This window comes from Drosophila arizonae, chromosome 2 (genome assembly GCF_054131065.1).
Source record: "Drosophila arizonae isolate 15081-1271.41 chromosome 2, UAZ_ARI_1.0, whole genome shotgun sequence".
Taxonomy (NCBI): Eukaryota; Metazoa; Arthropoda; class Insecta; order Diptera; family Drosophilidae; genus Drosophila; species Drosophila arizonae.
Window position 1 is genome coordinate 30,067,724 of NC_142922.1, and position 21,037 is coordinate 30,088,760.

Consider the following 21,037-nt stretch of genomic DNA (forward strand, 5'->3'; position numbering starts at 1 on the left):
GCCTTCATTAGGTTCTGCGGGCTACTTACATGCACGTTAGGCCTCAGCGTTCATACACATACACATTATATTTATTTATATATATTTAAACTCATTTAAAATACTTAAATTGTCGCACAAAGTAATCAGAATCAGAAAACCTGAGGCTGAGTTGATCGCCCTCGCGCAGACTGGTACGAGAGATGCCAACAATAACAACATCAACAGCAACAACAACAATAACGAGAGCAACAGCCAGCGAAAAGACAACAGCAACAGCAGCAGCAACGGAGCCATTAACAATAAACAATTAAAATAAGTGACAGACCATGTAGAATACTTTGTAGAAGCCAAAAGCAACAACTCCACAGTCGCCGCGATTTGTATCTGGTGTGAACGGTTTTGTCTCGGCCAAATGCCGCTCGACACATTTCGCAAAATTCGGTTTCTTCCCCTGAAGAATGGTAGTACGCCATGGTAAGATTTGAGAGCAATCATGGGAAATAGAATTTCGCTAAATAATTTCGCAATGCCAGTTCCAAGAAACTCGATGGAAACTTAACTGAGATTATTTATATCTACATTTATATCTGTACACTATTATAACCAGAGCCAGCTCAAATGTAATAAGCAGTCTGAAGTTGATCACTTATATATAAGCATAGTATATAATGTATATATTTATATAAACTCAGATTTGCTGTTCATAAAGAAAACTTGGACAAATCGAATTGAAGCTGTGCTAAAGATATGAAGGCATTAATTCTCAACAAATTATCTGTATAGGCTATAAACATCTTTATATGTAGATGATAGATAGATTTACATGGTATCTACAACTTTATTACTAGAGCAATTTGATCAAATTAATGTATAGAGAAAAACCAGTCGAGATAAAATAAAAGTCGTGTAGTGTTAATGTAGAGAGGCAATATAAATTTATTTAAAATAATCTAAGCCCATCTAAAGTTAGTATTCATAACATCTGAGTGGCCCACGGCACAAGCCACAGGTAACAAACTCCATACTTAGAAAACCCTTTGCAAGTAACTCTCTTCCGCTCCGAGTCCAAGCTAGAGATGAGAGCGTTGGCAAAGCAAACATGTATTATTCAAGTAGAAATTATAGCACGGTCTTAAATACCGTGGCTAATAACTCCATAAACTTGTGTTAAAAATGCAAATAAATTTCAAATAAACTGAAATTGAGGTATTTTTCAAATAGATTTCAGTTTAGATAAAGCTCTAAAGTCGAGCTCACATCTAAAACTGAATCAATTATGGGATCTGCATGAAGTTAATCTGTTTACTGCAATTCAATTTAGCTTTAAGCTTATTTCTAATCATTTTTGTAATATTCTATCTTAAACTGTTATGCTGCATTCACGCACTCCTAGTTAGTTTGTTCTTCTTCATCTTCTTCGTCATAACACTGCGTCGTGTGGAGCCGTGCGTGTTCATGTCACGAAAGAAAACACGACATGCACCCAACTCTAGACGCAGCATAACGTATCCAGTACAAACGAACATTCGTGCCTACATACACCGAACAACAACAAAGACGGCAAACATGACACAACAACAATAAACAAGAAACAACAACAACAACTTGGCCGCTTGGTACGCTTGGCTTTATCTCATAATAATCTACGCGCATGTGCGGCATATCTTTTCAGTCAATTTCAAGTACATTTTACCTTTTTGGTCTTGTGCCACCGCTGTCGCCGGTTGATGGCCCGGCTAGGGCAGCTCGAAGCTGGAGCTGAGCTAAACTCGAGCTGAGCAAATAGCTAGCAGCATCAACAGGAGTAGTCAACGCCAACGGCAACGGCAACGGAACGGGAACAGCTATGGCTGCGAGTGCGACTATGGATATGGGTATGGGACTATAGGTACAACAAGCTCTGGCTACGTTTGTCGGTCAAAATCAAAATCAGCCCCAGCCTTTGTTCCTCCAATTCCGAGAATCGTGGACCAGTTATGAAACAAGTCTGCAACATGCATACTCACAAATATACATATGGGCACAAGACTCAACACGAACAGAACGACCAGAAAAAAACCAAAGAAAAAGAATAAACAGAGGCAGGCAACACAGGAGAGTAAGCAATGATAGAGAGGGACAGAGAGAGAGAAGAGTGACAGACAGAGTGAGAGGGAAGAGAACTAAAAGGATAGCGTGCGCTGAAAACAATAAAGAACCAAACAAGAGCCAAGCGAATGCCCAAAGCAATGGGCAATGGCTTTGAAATCTGGGCCCAGACCTGCGCCTGGGCCTGGGCCAGGGCCAGTTTTCGGTCTCGTCTCGTTAGCTGCATGCGCATCGAAAAAGCAGCGAAAAAATACTTTATGGCCCCGGCTGTGAGTTGACTTACAACAGGGACTTCAGTCCGGCTCTTGGTGTACCTGCCACTTAGCCTCGGCCGATTGCGAAGCGTCGGCAACTTAATTTCTTGCGGCAGCCGCAGTCAACTTCTTCATCACGGTTTTGCGGCGCAGTAAAAATAAATGAACAAAAGCCCAACAACCATCAAACAGCCGACTCTCCTAGCTGCCCAATATTAGTTATAATAACTTGCCTTCCTCGCCCTCGCCCTTGCCCCCTCAAATGCTGTACAGTCTGTGTAACAAGACATTATTGGAACTTTGCTGTTCTATTATCTTTACAATGCAAATGAGTTTCCTCTCTTAGATAAGATATCTGCTATATAAATAGTGTTTCTTGTTTTTTAATTTCAATATTCCATGTGAAATGATATAAAGAAACTCTGAATATACATACATACAATTTCTTTATCTTAAGTGCTGGATGTGTTTGGAAGAGACTGAGTCTGAAAAGTATTGTAATGGACTGTTTGTTTTTTTATTTTCTTTACTTATAATAAGTCAATAAGTCAATGACATTCTATTTTGGTATATGTACAATACAATTAATGAAGTATAGTATATAGACTATATATAAATCCGAAGATTCTCATTACTATGTATTTTCGAGAATTTCTCCCAAAAGTCCCATTACTGTTTTCCATTTATTCTAAATAGTGTTTACATTTTTTAGATTTAACTATAATAAATGGATAAATATCCTACTTTTTAAATATACTTGAGAGTCGCGACGATATCTATATTTTTACTTTTCCCCCAACATCTTTGAGACTCTTAAAATAATTCTAAAAGACTTACGGGTTATTTCCAACTAAGTTAAAAGAGATTTGCTGATCTGAGGTTTATATACAACAGTTCTATGTCTAGTTATAAAATTGTAAGACTGCCGTCAAAGATATCCACGTTATTTCCAACGAAGTTTGAAGATCTTTGCTGATCTCAGTTTCGGATTCAAGAGGCGAGTCATTAAATTTGATCCCATTGTGTTGACCCGTGTTATTATTGGTAGGAGTGAAACGAGATGCCACCGCAAAGCTGGCCTTTTAGTATTGAAAAAAGTGGTTCAACAGCCTCGGCTACAGTGGCTGCAAATTAAGAGCTTTTCTGCAAAGTCGTCTCAGCATGCTCAGAAACGAAAGATTCAAGCAACAAACTCTTTCGATGGCTTCGCCTCGTTTCGAGCCGCCTCAACTTTCACTTGAGTGGTTAGTATTGCTCAACTGTCATTCTATTCTTTTGTCTGCTTTTGACATTCAACGGAAATAGAAAGTATTGCCTGCTTCTCGCATTGACGAAGTTGTGCCAAAACTTATAATTATTCTCCAACGCTCTCCTTTCGCTTAGCACGCATGCAAATTAACGCAAACATCGCATGCAATAATATGCAAATTTTGAACATAAAAATCAAAATAAAAACCCTGTATCAAAAAGTAGGCGTGACAAATCGAAAGTACTTGATCTAGACAAAACTGGAAGCGTCATTGAGTTTTTGGGCCTAGAAACAATAGGGACGCTGCAGACTTTGACTTTGCCGTTGACTGTGACTCAAATATAGTGGCTCACTCTGGTCACAGTTATATACTAACGAATTGGCTATAAAATATTAGCTGCTGACCGAACGCGCACTGCTTCACGTGAGTTCAATGACCAGCGCTTAGCCCAGACACGAACCACAACGAGCCGTTGAGTGCGGAACGTGTGTGTGTGTGAGTGAGTCCGAATGCCTGAAAATTTGCATAATTTGCAATTGCTAGCTAAATGCCCATGCTTCTCAACGCCTTAATATTTTATAAAAGCCAGTCATTATCATTATGATTGTTATTGCTGTCAACGGTTATGCAATCCCCCACAAGCGACTCGGCCAACCGCCTGGCGCTTAGCTATTGGAAATGCCACACAATCAGTCGATGCATTGATTTCCCAGAGACCGGAATTATAGACCATGTGGGCTAGAGACACAACAAAAGGAAAATCGTTGGCTCACATTGTTGTTGTTGTTGCTATTGCTGTCACACAGCTGCGCCACCATTTCTTATTCAAATTGTTGGCCAAAGAAAAAGTCTCACGCGCTCATGTCATAAAATAAAATAGAAATAAAAAAAAAATGCCGAAACATACAAAAAATCAGCTTCGTTGCTGCCATCCACAAGTGTGGCTTAGATTTAAGTTTGTTGTTGTTGCTGTTGTTGGTGTTGTTGTTGACACTTGGCTGGCTTTTATTACGTCACGACTCCGCAATCCATTTGACAAATTTATTTTTATTAAAAGCAATTTCTTTGAAAGCGTCGACATGAATTGAATTTCTCTTGATTGAGTTGTTTTTTAAGTGCCTCCCTTATCATCGAGGGGGTTGCTTGGGCTATGTTAATAGACCAATAAGTGATTTTTACCATCTATAATCTGTGCCTTACCAACTTGACAAAGCGTATGAACAAGTCTATAAGATATGAGTCAGCTGAATAGCTGCATTTCAAAATAGGGAATACTAGTATAAATAGGGACTAGTATCAAATAGAAAATACTACTTATACACCATTTAAGTTTCCATATAACTGCAGACAAACATAAATCTTTTTGAAGTCAACTGGGGTCACAATATTTAAAAATCATTAAGAACTCACTTGTTGGCACCCAACGGCAGCATTATACATGGGTATTTTATATTTCCGCATATATCAATATAGCGGTATATAAGAAACTATACATATTTACATATGTTTTTATCCTATACAAAATAATACAATCATATTATATTTATTGATGATCTTTGAGCTATTAAAAGTTTCTATGTATCTGACAGTTTTTACATACATTTTGCCTTTTTTTACCCATTATCTATTGAATTCAATACTTAAAACATAATGTTGAATAAAATAATTTAAAATGAATGGAGAGGCAATAGACAGATAAAAATTGTTATTATATTACCATGCAATATAATATATCATTTAAATATTGCATTATAAAAATGTAAATTATAGATTTATAGATAGATATATTATATCATTCAAATATTGCATTATAAAAATGTAAATTACTGATATTAAGGTATCTTTCTAGTCTAGCACAAAAGATTAATATGTTTATTATTATTTGCCATTTCATGTGCAATATAAGCCGCAACAGCTTTTGCGAATGCTTTCATATTTTCTTTCGTCGAAAAGAAAACAGCAGCAGAAAATACGACAGTAAAAAAAATATTTTAAATACATATTTCAATGGCTTGCTAGAAGATACCCTACACCCTAAACGCTTTCGACTGATTTTATCATTACTAATTTACCAATGGCCACATAATATTGTATGATTCTAATGATGTGTTCTTAAACAATAATCTAATTTAGTTCTCTGGCCTTTAAGTTTACAAATTAAGCTTGGAATGAAATCATAGCAATCAAAGATGATCATATAGACGACGTCAGACTAATCGATTATACAAGAATCTTATATACGAATCTCTATAGTCCCGTAAGCCTCTTTTGTCTACCATTGGAATAAAATGATAATACCCATCTTAACTAATTATCAATAGGTACTGTTTGCATAAAGAGCAGCAAAGCAAAAACCGAATCGGGCTGATTAATGCAAAGCGCGGCAGTTGGCACAACTTGTCACAGATTCCATTAGGTCATCGCCGTATTTGCATATGTTCGCAGAATCAAAATATTTACGCCGTGCGTCGCCGCAGCTAAGAATACCCGTGCAGAAAATAGACTCAAATTGGGAGCTGGGAGCTACATGCTGTGCGGTGCTGAGAACTGGGAACAGGTATCAGCTGTTGGCCAATTATGCGAACACAATCGCCGCAATCTTGTGGGAAAAGCAAAGAAAGTTGCGCAGGTGGCGACGCAACTGCCCAACAGCGACTTTTCTTAACCCGAACTCACCGCGGAGACGCAGGAAAATTGGCAATCATTTGTAAACAATGTGCGAAGCGAGTCATGACAGGGTGCGGCGGGACGGGGGCGCGGCCAGGCATACACAGCCCGTATATCTATCTGTCTATTGACTGCTCAGCGTGGTCAGAAATAAGAAATAAGAAATACGCGCCGGGTGACCCACTTTCAAGTTGTGTTTTTGTCTGCTTTTTGTGTGTACTGTTGCCGTTTGTTCCACGTTTCACGCTACTGCTATACAAACATAAATATACACAAATATATGTATATCTACTAAATATATATATGTATATGTATACATATCGCACTCACTGTGTCGAGTTTCTTTCAGCGCAACAAGTTTTTAGGCAAATTAGCAGCCAACAGCTGCAAGAATTATCGACGGCGCTCATTGAAAGTTGATTAACCACTTGCCAACTACTTGAGGCCAGAACTTTGCCAATTCGAGCAACTACAATATGCTCCTCTTGGTGCCCATTAACAATGGGAAAACCAGACAAATGCTCTTGGCCAAATGTGTGCAAACAGGCGAATTCGACCCGAAAATCCCCATCGATTTAGTGCCATTTATCTGTCCGTCAGCCTCTCAGATCATTCGTCGGTATATTTGCTTGAGACTCTCGCCAGCAATTGGTGATTTAAGACATTGAAATGAAAGTAATCGAAATCAGTAGATATACTTAAATATGGCTTAACAGAAATACGGCTTTAAAGAAAAGTTCTCATAAGAAATATATATATATAGAACATATATAAACAGCTGAATTAATGCAGACTTATCTCTCTATCCATACATCTGTTAGAGACCAAGTCAACCTTTTAAGCTTGAATTGTATTGATTGGTATTGTCTTTCAATTTTTTTTAATTCTTTATTTTAGTTTATTTATTTATTTTGTATTTATATATATAAATAAATAGATATATATTTTTTTTAGCTTTTTTTTAATTTTTTTTAAGAATCCTATAAAGGTTTTGATACAAATTTATTAACAGAGGTTAGCTATTGCTTATTTAATTATTTGTCTATATTTTTTATTCGCTAATTCGTTTGGTTTTTTTTATGCAGAAAATTAAATGATATATGAAAAGGTATATGCATATATATGTGTGGACTCTTGATAAAAAATTCCGAGCCGAGTAACTCTAGCTATTTTGATCTATCCGTCTGACCATCTCTTCATCCGTATGAATACAGTGATCTCTTATACAACAAAAGCTAGAGAACTGAAATGTGAAATATACATATACATATGTACATATGTATATGTAAAATGAACAGTACGAATTTCAAATTAGATTACTTCCTTATCATCGATACAACTCGATAAGGCAATTCTCCAAGCTACGCATAAAGGAATCTAACCACAAATTGAATCTAACCAATTTTTTGGAGTTGTTGCTAAATATCATATATTTAGTTATATTTTTTATATTTGATATCTAGCTCCATATCAACTCAAAAATACGTTGGCAAATATATCATATTCTGCATCAGAAAACCAGATAGAATAAAACTGTGGAAGCTATAACTGAAATCTATAAGTCATGCCGCAAGCAGCCAAGAGTCAGATTAAACATGTTTACACATTTTTATGAGACTAAGAAAACAAATTGAAATCTGAGTTATATTTTAATCTTCTTACTAAGGCTGGAATGGTTTTACCAGCCAGTAATTCTGAATTAAGTTCGTAATATTATCAAACCATCTACTTCCGCCAAGACGACTGATAAGAAGTTGCTTACGTTTGGTGCAAGATAAACATTTTTCTAGTTAATTTACAACTACAAATAAAAATGCACTAGTATATATAAATACATATATATAGTAGTATTGGGTCAAAAACTTTTGCGTGTTTTATTAGATTTGTTTTATGAGCCACTCAAGTACTATTTAAAGGAGATAGCATAATCGAATGGGAATTTAATTGCTAATCAATGTGAATTTTTTTTATCAATTTTAGGTGAGCGCGTATGTAACTGAGTATGGGCATAATTTCATTTGAAAAGTTGAATAATACTCTTCAATTGATTTTTGCTGCTTTCTGCATCCAGGGACAAAGTCCAATATGTTGTATAGTGGGGATGTCATGCTACCCAATACCCTGTTTTCAATAGAACTAGGGGAATATCAAACATATCCACACAGTATAGTCTTAGCTCGAGCTCAGGTGTTCTGGCCAGCTCACAATGTTGCCGACTGTTCGTTTACGGCTTATGCAAGTGACTCAGCAGCTTAGTGCAACACAGCGACAGAGTTGCAGCAGCATGTTGCTGTTGGCTGGCTGCAGCTAGAGGGAGCCTAACTGCACTTTGCGGCCATTAGTTGAGCTGCAAACCTGTTGATTTTGTTGACAATGCTAACGGATGTTGGCTCAGCTGCACGTGAGAGTCATTTGTCCTTTTGGCCAGTCACTTGGCATTTCCAGCAGAGAGAGCGGGCGAGAGAGAGCAAGAGAGTGAGTGAGACAGAGTGCACACACAATATGCAAACGTGAGAAAATGTGCGAAAGTACCCAGTAGGGTATAGTAGCTTTCGGCTGGGAATGTAATGCGTGTAAGGGGCAACACGTAGACAAGGGCCAATCACTGTTCATTGCGAAATGATGTAATTGGCCGGGCTCTTGGGAAAGTGGATCAATGGCACAGCAAACATTCGCATACATACATAACCCACTCATAATCGTCAATTCGTTGTTCCCTTTGTATGCATTGCAGCTCACAGACGAAGTTGTGCGCAAGAAGAGCGAATACCAAAAACATTTGGAGGGCTACAAGGCGCTACGCACGCGCTTTGAAGAGCACTACATAAAAGGTGAGTGACACCCAATGGCTGGCTGAACTATCTCTATTCTCTCCCTATTCGTCCTTCCCTTCCGTGCAGCACCGGGTCGAAGTGGTCGCAAACTGGACGATGTGCGGGACAAATATCAAAAGGCCTGCCGTAAACTCCATCTTACCCACAACGAATACGTGCTCTCCATCACTGAGGCCGTCGAGGTTGAGAAAGACTTCCGCACTGTGCTGCTGCCTGGTCTGCTCGAGCATCAACAGTCTGTGCAGGAGAGCTTCATACTCCTCTGGCGCAACATTCTCTTGGAAGCGGTTCAGTACAGCGATTTGACAGCCGACAAATTCAAAGAGATACAGAAACGCATCGACACTGTGATAAGCGGCATAAATCCAACGGAAGAGTATTCAGAGTTTACAGAGAAACACAAGTAAGTATCGAGTCTGCTCGAATCCGTTATACACATTAGATAAAAGACAGAAATTTTTTTATTTTTTTTACAATTGGAGCTCATTGTAATGATAAGTCATCTAGTTCCCAAAAAATATAAGCCTTAGTAGGCTTGTGGATTTTTCTCTTATTTTGCCTATTAACAGAAGGAATAAAGTTTAATGTCACAAATTTAAAAATGTTAATTCTAATAATACTTGAACTGACAACGTTACGATTTTGAAGAGGTTGTAAAATGAAATTAATGGGAATATTATATTTGTGTGAAAAAAAAAATACTATGAATAATCAAGGAGACAAAAATGACGAAATTCTATAAATTCCTGTGAATTGCCGACTTAATAGGGGACAAATTATCTTGTAATGTTATTAAAAGTCCATTTTATATCATATCTAATACCATAACATTTACAAGATTAACATTGTTAATTAACGAGAACAACTCGAGTCATGTGTAACTAAATCAATCAAATACAAATATTATTATATTATAAGAAATATCGAGATAATTTGTTAAATAAATGTTTTTTAATATTTGCAGAACTTCGCCCACAACGCCGCTGCTCTTTCAATTCGATGAGACACTCATCGAGGACATACCGGGCAAGCTGACTGCGAGCACCCTGACCGTTGACAACCTGACCGTGGATTGGCTGCGCACGCGGCAGCTGGAGCTGGAGGCGGCCGTTAAGGATTGCCAGGAGAGACAACTGAAGATAATTGAGCATGTGAATGGGGGTTCGCCTGTGGCCAATGGCAGCATCATCTCCAATGGCAGCAGTGCATCTAACGGCATACAATCCAACAAAGATAGTCAAATGTGAGTAGATACCAATCGAATGTCAATCGATATGACAATCATTATCATTATTCTATATTCGCAGTCGACAGTCGAAGGACCTCAATGCGCTGCGCTGCCAAGAGAAGCAAAAGCAGAAGCTCGTCGACATGATCAAGTGTGCGCTGAACGAGGTGGGCTGCGAGGAGCTGCCCTCCGGCTGCGACGATCATCTGTCGCTGGAACAGAACTTCATCGAGCACGGCTTTAACAACGAGCAGCAGGTAGGTGTTATTGCTTGATCGAATTACGACTTGAATATGGGCGTTGGTTAGCTGTAAGCGTAGCGGTTTGGGTCAGCATCAATGATCAACTAATCGTATGATATATTCAACTATTTCTACTCTCTTGGATGCCGCCTTCTGCCCCATACACACATACACACCTACACACCAACACACACACACACACATATATATCCACAAACCATTTCTGTAACCCATTCTAATTGAACATGCGTCGCTGCAATAGCGCTCCAACTCCACTAGCTCTCCAGGTCTGGGTATTATGAATGAGCTGATGCGCCGTGGTGGCGTTCTGACGCTCCTGCGTGGCTGCGGCCGTCACTTCAAGCGCAAGTCAACGCCGCAGCCAACCACGCCCATGGCCAGAGCGCGTCCAGGTAGATTCTCGAAGATGCAGCCTCGCTCGCAGAGCCTGGGATCGCTGTCGGTAATTACGGATACGCGTAGTCCTGCACGTTACGAGCCAGTTACTAACCCAATGCGTCTGGCGGCCAGCGTCCACTATCTCGGCGAGGAGATTGTGCTGAGCGCTCAGCCGCCGGCGTTGCCTCGTTTGCGGCGCACGCAGTGTTCGATGTTGTGTTTGGGCGAGGATGACCCATCAGTTGATCCTTTGCAGTTGCCGTTACCGCTCCCTGTGGCCTTGCCCGTGCCCCCATCCTCGCCCCTAACCGCCACTGCCAATACTAATACTAACAACAATCACATCTATGCGGATCTGGAGCTGACCAACAAGCCCTCCGCTGCTGAGGAAGAAACAGATGCGAACACGGATGCGGATGCGGATGCGAATGCGGATGCGAATGCGGATGTTGACAGCATTGCCAGTGAAAATGAATTGCAAGTCAGCTGCCATCAGATTCAGATTGAAATCAATCGCGTCGAGTCGGACGATTCGCAGGCAGTGCCCCAAAGCTCCATCGATGCACATCTAGACCGAATCGATGAACTGAATCGTGTGCTCGATGATCGGCTAAAGCGCAGCTTACAGCCTATGAGCCCTACGGATGTGAATGCCATCGAAAGCGCCGATGATGTGAATGTACAAAGGCGCCAGGCAGAACTAGATGCCGATAGCCAGGCCAAGCGCTGTTCCAGCTCAAGCTCCGAGTGCCGCTCCTCGCTGCAGGGCGCCAAAGATGCCGCCCAACAAAAGAAGCGATCACTGTCCTTTACGCAAAAGTCGATCAGTAACATAATCAGCAATATCAGGGAGTTCTCCAAGAGCCCCTTGGCACGCATGGGCAAAAGTGCGACGCTCAGCGAGGAGCCGGACCCAATTAAGCTGGCCAGCGAGCCGAGCCAACTCTCCAACAGCAGTGAATCGCACACGCAACACAGTAACAGTAACAGTAACAGCAACAGTAACAGTAACAGTAACAGTAACAGTAACAGTAACAGTAACAGTAACAGTAACAGTAACAGTAACAGTAACAGTAACAGTAACAGTAACAGTAACAGTAACAGCAATAGCAACAGTGTTCACAGCTACAATAACAACAACAACAATGCCCATCCGTGCCCGCCAACAAGTATCGCCAGCTCCATGGCGACGACATTGACAACGACAAGCACATCCACATCCACATCGACAACGATGCCGTCCAAGGAAACCTCAAGACTGAAATTTAAAGTGCCAAAGATACAAAAGAAATCGAAAGCCATCCGCAATACATTCCGTACCAAGTTGCTCAGCTTCCAGCTGAGCCGGTCCAAGCCGTGCAAGCAGTGCACCAAACGACGTCGGATTCATCCCAGCAAGAGTGTGTTGGACTTTGCCAAGGAGTTCGAGACAAATCCCCAAGAGCAGGCCGAGCAGGAGCAGTTCTGTAGTTGCCCAAAGGCGAAACCAAAGCCGCTGCGAATGTCCTGCCCAAAGGATCGCTCCTTCGAGATACACAGTTCCGAGGAGCTGAACGACGTGGATGACGACGGCAACGAGGACAGCAGCAGCGACGATGTGCTCAGCCTTAAGGAGCACTGCTACTGTGTGCCCAGCTTGGCAGCGAGTGTGAGTAGCAGCGAGCCCCGATCGAGATCAGCATCGAGGCCGAGCCGTCTGCAGCATCCACAACAGTATCTAAATCCAAATACGCACTGCCAGCAGAGGAGCTCATTGCACATTGCTTGCCGCATTCCCGTAGTCGTACTCCGTCGTTTGCATGTTCTTTCAGTTTGCATGTTTCAGCTTTTCTCTGCAACTTTCTGCTTTCAATGTTGAACGTAGAGCGTAGACAGAGCCTAACCCAACAAGCAAAAATACCAAAAATAAAATTCAATTCCAACTCTGAGCATATCATACATTCCTGGGTCGCTTATGAGATACAGATATTGCCTGAATATCAGACGATGAATTCTTGGATTACAATCTATCTATGGGGATCATAAGACACAGAGATTGTCCGGATATGTGATAATCTGTTGATGATACATCTTCTGCCCGTAAATATTTCCTAAGGCATTTATATGAGGAAAACTTATGCTTCGCAACACGATCTAGATCAATAATATTTTAAAATATTTTTATTTATATCTCTTTTGTAATTACCCAATCAATTTAACTTTTGTATATATTTAGATTAGTTTAAATCTATTTTACTGCAGTCCATTCTAACTTTTCATACAGCCCTCGGCTATTATGCTAAATTTACTTGTGCGTGTCAAGAGACACAGAATGAGAGAGACAGAGAGAGAGAGAGAGAAAGGTGCAAGTTGAATCTCTAAGATTATGGATCCTATCCAAATATTTCATTCAGTTTGCTCAGATCTGGCGTGCAGCTAAGACGTCTACTGCCACCAGATATTTTATCTATTGGGTATAGCGCTAAGAAATACACACACACTCACTCACATAGACAGATAGAAATGTTTGGCGTCTGTTTGGCCAGTGAAAAATTGGAAATAATTTTCCGCAATTATAAATAGAGTGTGCGCCGCGTGTTTCTCCTTGACATAAAGAGCATTGCGCAAGTAGCTGAGCTTGGGCCTGCGGTATGAGTAGCACCACTTCCGGCGAAAGCCACAGCTGCAGTGGCTATGGCAGTGGCAATGGTGCCACAGACAGTGGCATCTTTGAGTCGATTGTCTTTGCCGGTCGCCCGGTGCCGCCGGTGCGCAGGAAGCGGCCCAAATCGAAAATATTTGTGAGTCAATCGAAAGACCTTGAATGCAATCGTCTCATCCCATTATAGACGTAGTAATAACCAATTTTTTGTTTTTATTGCATCCACGTATACTGAATCTAATTTATTTTGCTGCATATATATATTTATTTTATTTTGAGTAATGCTTTAAGGCATTTAATGCCATTTCACTTTCGTCAGACGTATTTGCACCCACACACTTCCGTTTGGGCAGTGAATGGGAATGGAAAACGAAATGGAAATGGCAATGGCAATGGAAATGGCGTGTTAAATATTTAATTTGTGCTTTGCATGTTGAACTAATCCGAAAATAATAATGGAAAATGAGGCTAAATGGGGCATTTGACTAATTATCCATATTGATACTGCTTGCAGCTCTCGCTATCCACGAATCGTCCCCTGTACGAGGAGGAGTGGTTCCATGGCGTCCTGCCCCGCGAAGAGGTCGTCCGCCTGCTGAACAACGATGGCGACTTCCTCGTGCGCGAAACGATTCGCAACGAAGAGAGCCAAATTGTATTGAGCGTCTGCTGGAACGGACATAAGCATTTCATCGTGCAGACGACTGGAGACGGTCACTTCCGGTTCGAGGGCCCGCCCTTCCCCAGCATACAAGAGCTCATCATGCATCAGTATCACTCAGAGCTGCCGGTGACCGTCAAATCAGGCGCGATCCTGCGCCGACCCGTCTGCCGAGAGCGTTGGGAGCTCAGCAACGACGATGTCGTGCTCCTGGAAAAGATCGGCAGGGTAATAAACAAACTGATCTCCGTTGGCGCCGTAGCAATTCATTGAAATGTCCTTTGTCTCCTCGCAGGGCAACTTCGGCGACGTTTATAAGGCCAAGCTCAAGTCCACAAAACAGGATGTGGCCGTTAAGACCTGCCGCATGACTTTGCCCGAAGAACAGAAACGCAAATTTTTGCAGGAGGGCCGCATCCTGAAGCAATATGATCATCCCAACATTGTCAAGCTGATTGGCATTTGCGTGCAAAAGCAGCCCATTATGATTGTCATGGAACTGGTGCCGGGTACGTAAATATAGATGATAACTAAATCTAACGTGGTCATTTAAAGTTAAATGTATTTTCCATGCTCAAAGTTATTTCATTCATAGCTGGCTTCTTTACATAATTTCTTAAAAATGTATATTATCTATCATGTTGATTACATATCGGTTTATATGGTGCACCAACTGAAAATTTGATGGTATTACATGAACTTAAAATCTAATAACCATTTAAAAAGTTGTCCGGATGTCCGAATGGCTGTACGTGTTTTTGTCCGTCCGTATGAATATAAAGTTAGGGACTTGGCATTCTGAATATATATTCGAGGATACCCTCGTCTTATAATATTTACTAAGGGTAAAATAATCAGAAAATATTATATCTCATATGTCATGATACTATTGGTATAATTTCTCATCACTTCAAGTTATGAATCCGTACCTGCTATGCAAACTTCTCTATTAATTAACCCAAATGCAAATTAATGCAATTATCAATATTTTAAGCTGAGTATTTACACTAAAGCCAAAGATTCTGTCAAAAGATAATTTTACGCTTTTCCTAGAAGACGTATTCAAATGTATTTAAATTTTAAAACTATACATAAGCATAATGGCCTCTCGAGATCTCTTCTAATTTCTAGATTCTAGACTTTAAAAATTGCACATGTTCTAATGCTACTTACTTATTATCTAATATCTTCCAGGTGGCTCCTTGCTAAACTATCTGCGTAAAAACTCAAATGCGCTCACCACACGGCAACAGATGGGCATGTGTCGAGATGCTGCTGCAGGTGAGTGGCGGAACAAGGCAGTTGCTAATTGTTCTTTGTTAATTGATAACATTTATTCTGACTCTAACATTCATTTTAGGCATGCGATATCTGGAATCTAAGAACTGTATACATCGTGATCTCGCAGCTCGAAATTGTCTTGTGGACTTTGAGCATAGCGTTAAAATATCAGATTTTGGCATGTCACGTGAAGAAGAAGAATATATAGGTATATAGGCGTACAAATGAATATATATCAAATCATACAAGCAACCTGATTTTCTATTCAAACAGTTTCCGATGGCATGAAGCAAATACCAGTTAAATGGACTGCGCCCGAAGCTCTTAATTTTGGCAAATACACAACTCTCTGCGATGTTTGGTCGTACGGCATTCTTATGTGGGAAATATTCTCCAAGGGCGATACTCCCTATTCTGGAATGAGCAATTCGCGTGCTAGAGAACGTATCGATACAGGTACGTATCGTTTAATAGAAAATTAATTTAAATATCTTGCATAGACGGTGCTCGGTAGTTAACTTGGGAAAGTGATCGGGCTTCAAACTCGAAGCAGTATGATTATTTAAGGCGAATGCTATACATTTTCAGGGATGTAATAAACACTTAGGTTAATCAGTTAATGTATTAAAATAGTATTAAAATATATTTTCAAAGTAGAAATTTCCGTTTCCATATTCTGTTAAGGACATACATACATATGTAGTGAGAGGAAAATATTGTCATTTTGAGAAAACGTTTCGATTAATTTACCATATTAGTACATTGAAAAATATATAAAGCGTTTGCATACTATATATATACACTATGAATATATTATAGATTATCTGCATTAAAACAGGATTAACAGTCTGCAGAAAATCTCCTCCAAATTCAATCCCTCGTAAGAATCCTTTAGTCTCACATTATAAAGTAAGAAAATGCAGATTTAGTAAATTCAAGTATATTCCCTATATTTACACACTTTCGCAATATAGTATATCAAATAATATAAGTAACTAATTTTTCAACGGCTAATAATCGGCTAGCTTGACAGAACTATTAAATACAAAAAAATATCTCAGGATTTTCTAAATTCAAATTTATATCAAATATGATTATGTAATGTATATGTAGCGAACAAAGCAAAAATATTTATATATTGTATTATTTTCAGGATATCGCATGCCCACGCCTGAGAATACGCCTCCCGAAATGTACCGTCTGATGCTGAAGTGCTGGGCGGCTGATGTCGATTCTCGCCCGCATTTCGATGAGATCTACAACGTTGTCGATGCGCTCATACTGCGCCTGGACAACAGTCACTGAGCACCGTAGATGGCCAAGTTCTGTGCGAAGCTGTAATTAACATAATTATTTTTAATACACACTCAACGTAGTTCTGAGTAAGCGCTTTTAAAGTATGTCATTTCCTAGGACTACACAACGAAATGCCTGTATTTATAAAATACTATATACACATATACATTATAAGAAAAATGCCTATATTTAAATTTTAGCATATTGACGATATTAATATATAAAAATATATATATATATAGATACATATTTATATACATATAATATAGTCTTATATATTTTAATATATGTATGTGTAATCAGCTGAGTGCCTGCTGTGTGTGTGTGTGTAAGAGTGTATGTGTGTGAGTGTGTGCGAGATCCTGTACGATTTGTCATTACGAATCCTTATTGTGCCAAAAACAGCAAAATTAATGAAAAGAAGCCAGAGAAATTTTGAAAACGCAGCGTGTGCTTGATGAACGCCTAACCTTAAGTTCTTGAATTTATGTTTTCTATGTTAGTTTTCTTAGGATTTAAGAAGAATAGATAACACACACATTGTAAATGATAGAGTCCTGCTGACTTGATATTGAATTGTATATTTATTTAATGCTATTTACATTTCTACTACGATTACAATTCTATTAACATACATTCAAGCTCTAAATTAAGCTCAAATTTTTGCAGTGTTGCAAATTTTGTGCAATAAAATTGAAAATAAATCAAAAATAGTGCATACACAAATATATAAAAAAAAACACACAAAACCATAAATTATATGTTTATAAAGTCTTATCATTAATTGCCAGTGGAACATCGGAGAACTCGACCTTCGTATAGTATTTCTTCAGCTCGTTCTTCAGCTCTAGACTGTGCTCCCAGTCTCTCGTCTCGCAGATCACTTTCACCTCCACCGTGTAAATGTCGCGCAGCCACGCCCGCTCGTGCATAATGTCCTTGATGGAGACACCCAAGCGCACTAGCCGAGAGCATAGATCGTTTATGCCACCCGGACGATCACTGACCTCCACATTAAACTTGACCAAGCGACCCTCGGCTGCCAGTCCGCGCTCCAGACAACGTCCAAAGACCGTTGTGTCTATGTTGCCACCGCAGAGCAGCACGACAACCCTGCGAATAAAAACAGTTATTGAGAAAGAGTATGAGGTAGACCAGACGAGGCTCACTTCTTGCCCTTGAGGTCGTCCAAGTGGCCAGCCAGTATGGCAGCCAGTCCAGCACCGCCAGCCCCTTCGACCACACACTTCTCCTCCTCCACCAAGCGCAAGATGGCCACGGCTATCCACTCCTCCTTCACCACAACCATACGGTCGATCAGGGGCAGAGCTGTCGCATATGCATTAACTCCGACCTTGGGCACCGCCAAGCCATCGGCTAGGGTGTTCTTGATGGGCGTGCTTATAGGACCATTGTTTTCCATAGCACGTGAAAAGCTGGCACACTTTTCCGACTCTACGCCCTAGAATTATGAATCGTTGATTGTCTAAATTCCAGAGAACTCAACTCCTTGAAAGCTTACGATTATTTTGGTCTTGGGCGAGAGCGCCTTCACAGCTGTGGCAATACCGGCGATGAGTCCTCCGCCGCCAACGGGCACGACAACTGCATCCGGCTCAGGCACCTGCTCCAGTATCTCCAGCCCGATTGTACCCTGGCCGGCCATAATGTGCGGATGATCGTAGCCATTAATATACAGCAGCTGCTCCTCCCGCGACATGCGCATAGCCAGCGACTTGGCCTCGCCCATATCCTGGCCCTCGACGATCACGCGAGCCTTGTAGTTGCGACACTTCTGCACCTTCATAATGGGCGCGGCCTTTGGCATCACCACAGTAACAGGAATCGACAATTTCCAGCCATGGTAGCACAGAGCCAGGGCGTGATTCCCCAACGAAGCGCTGATCACGCCCTTGCGTTTCTGTTCCTCCGACAGGCTGAGCAGCGCATACCTAGCACCCCGTTCCTTAAAGCTGTAAACAGAATCATTTTGTGCTTTGATATGACTGTCACAATATTTAGAAGTCAGTGGAGGTGACCGCTGCCGGTGATAATGTCGTATCAAGTGGAAGAACTATAATTGCTAATCAACCTATTAATTTGTCACTTCCTATGCTGTCAATGTTATCAGGCGGTAATTGAATTTTGGCAAAATACGTGTCGAAATTAATCTAACGACACTCTTAGATTAAATAAAGAGGCATGTACATAATTTGCGTAGTCCCAATTGAAAGTGATTGCAAGTGATAAAGGTGCCAGGAGAAATTATATTGCGAGAAAAGGAATCTGTAGAAATACATATAGTCCTTCGTTATGTTCAAATATAAAAGGAAAAAGTGGGAACTTGAAACTTGTAATATTTATTCTTTGACAGTCGCAGTAAAATATACTACACCATTTCGTTTATTTCCAACACAAATTTGTAATATAATCTCCTACGAAAGGTGAGAATCTATAATCATATATAGACTTGTTATAAAATTTAATTATATTATTAATCGATGATTAATTTCGATGTTTCTGAGAATATTACTGGGAATATTAGTACTATTAAAAGGCATCATATTCGTTTTACGTCTTATCGCTAGACGGAAAATATTATGCCAGACAATAAACATTTATACATATACGTATGTTCATACTACATTCAGTTATATTGAGAAGAAAATTGCATTCGAGTACTTTGGACCTGAATTGAGTATATTTACACAATATATAGAAGTGAGTCGGTAAAATTAATGCGAAACAAAATACAAAAAGACCTAGCCTAGATGATATAGTCCTATCCACTTATTTCCGATATATTATAAAATCAAGGTATTCCCAAGCCTGTTACTAAAGACACCCGGCCCTTGAATCCGAAGGACTAATTAATTTTAAATAAAAGTATCCAACTACCACCCAGTAATAATTTCTCTATTTTCAAGTCTATGCATAACGATCACTCACCTGCCTGTGTATTGTAGAAAGTCCTTTTTGAAATACAATTCCATCCCATATGTCTCTGACGATGTGGATCTCTGCAAATGGCTTGTGAGCTTAGACTGCATCTCTATCATCGGATTCAAACACTTACGGGACAGGGTGTGCGCTCCACACCACCCTTAATCAAGAAGGCAGCTGATGTAACATCGTGAAATGAAATTTGTTTCGGATTCTTGGAATCACAGAAAGGATCGACAATTTCCTCAACTCCGCCCGATACGTGCCGCGTCCTAGTATTCGGAACAGTCAGCTCCAACTTGCAGTGCTCAGCGCTTCCATTGGATTTGTTAGCTGAGACGCCATTCTGGACATTCTGTGTTTGCTCTTTTGCTTCCTGCGACATTTTTTCGATATTCCGCCGTATTAGCATTTAATTTAATTAATTCAACTAGAGCTGTTGAGCGACAGCGAACAACTGCTCGGTGTGGTATGACTTCTATACATTTATAAAATCAAATTGAGTGAAACAAGTATGAGCTATTCACGTTCGAGAACCGACAATGAAATACCCTTTAAAAACGCCAGGTGTACTAAAAGTTTCTGTAACCAGTGACCGACTGACTAATTTGACTTTATATAATGAAGGAATGCAATAGGAAGATTCTTTCATATGATTTTTTCCACAGCTGGATCAAACTTTCTTACGATAACTCCACAGTAGACCAGCCAGAGTTTCACAAATTTACATATAAACAAACTAGTCCCAATCAATATTATCTTTGTTATGTGAACTCACTGAAGACTGCTTATCCATAACTATATATTATAGACGAGTTATATGGACTCACTGATCAATTAGAGCAAAACACATTTCATGACTTAACTAAGATGCTCTACATGAGAGAGTAAGCCAATTTATATATATTAATGATCATAAAACGGCATATTTCATGCCGATAGAGCACGAATTTTATGAGAGTTCAGTTGGCGACTGCTGATAAGCCCCGTTTGGTAAGCATTAATGAACTGTGATACGAATTTTCACAATTGTTTTGGTTATTTTGGCAACATCATTTCAGTTGCTGTCGCATTTACATATAGCAACATATCATACCAATTTTTATTCCAGTGCAAGTATGTCATAGTAATGCAGTAAATGGATTATCATCAATATCATCGATAAGGATTGAGTCGAAAATTGTGCTTTGTATGGAGTTGACATTAAAAGGAAACTTAGCATTAATTACTTGAATAATCAGAGTAAGTTCTGTCTAACGATTTATGTATGT

The 21,037-nt window shown here is 39.9% G+C and overlaps 2 protein-coding genes across 11 annotated transcripts in view; one reads left to right on the forward strand and one right to left on the reverse strand.

Annotated features, from left to right (window-relative positions):
* Window positions 1–21,037, forward strand: part of FER (tyrosine-protein kinase Fer) — a 46,802-nt gene that overhangs the window by 18,242 nt on the left and 7,523 nt on the right. For 8 of the 10 annotated variants that reach the window (XM_089461956.1, XM_089461955.1, XM_089461953.1 and 5 more), the window contains exons 4-14: window positions 8,976–9,072; window positions 9,142–9,478; window positions 10,040–10,318; window positions 10,383–10,560; window positions 10,808–11,008; window positions 14,100–14,474; window positions 14,542–14,755; window positions 15,441–15,527; window positions 15,607–15,735; window positions 15,801–15,983; window positions 16,681–21,008. In XM_089461956.1, coding sequence (XP_089318082.1) covers window positions 8,976–9,072; window positions 9,142–9,478; window positions 10,040–10,318; window positions 10,383–10,560; window positions 10,808–11,008; window positions 14,100–14,474; window positions 14,542–14,755; window positions 15,441–15,527; window positions 15,607–15,735; window positions 15,801–15,983; window positions 16,681–16,832 — 2,232 coding nt within the window. In that variant the 3' untranslated portion in view covers window positions 16,833–21,008. Of the gene's footprint in view, window positions 1–8,975; window positions 9,073–9,141; window positions 9,479–10,039; window positions 10,319–10,382; window positions 10,561–10,807; window positions 11,908–11,988; window positions 12,593–14,099; window positions 14,475–14,541; window positions 14,756–15,440; window positions 15,528–15,606; window positions 15,736–15,800; window positions 15,984–16,680; window positions 21,009–21,037 lie in introns of all 10 variants that reach the window. The other 2 variants (XM_089461961.1, XM_018008089.2) reach the window with 2 other exon arrangements.
* Srr (Serine racemase) lies at window positions 17,389–20,178 on the reverse strand. Its single transcript, XM_018000766.2, has 5 exons — window positions 19,900–20,178; window positions 19,773–19,843; window positions 18,346–18,796; window positions 17,993–18,285; window positions 17,389–17,936 (listed from the first exon to the last, which is right to left on the reverse strand). Exons 1-5 carry the CDS (start codon window positions 20,176–20,178, stop codon window positions 17,588–17,590), a joined length of 1,443 nt encoding a protein of 480 aa, XP_017856255.2. The 3' UTR covers window positions 17,389–17,587.

Bases quoted from the DNA above. Each gene is read 5' to 3' on its own strand.
- Srr (XM_018000766.2), bottom strand. From the start codon at position 20,178: ATGCTAATACGGCGGAATATCGAAAAAATGTCGCAGGAAGCAAAAGAG. The intron at 18,797-19,772 runs GTGAGTGATCGT...TTCTGTTTACAG, and splicing joins TTTCTACAATACACAGGCAG to CTTTAAGGAACGGGGTGCTA. The intron at 17,937-17,992 runs GTGAGCCTCGTC...TTTTATTCGCAG, and splicing joins GACGACCTCAAGGGCAAGAA to GGTTGTCGTGCTGCTCTGCG.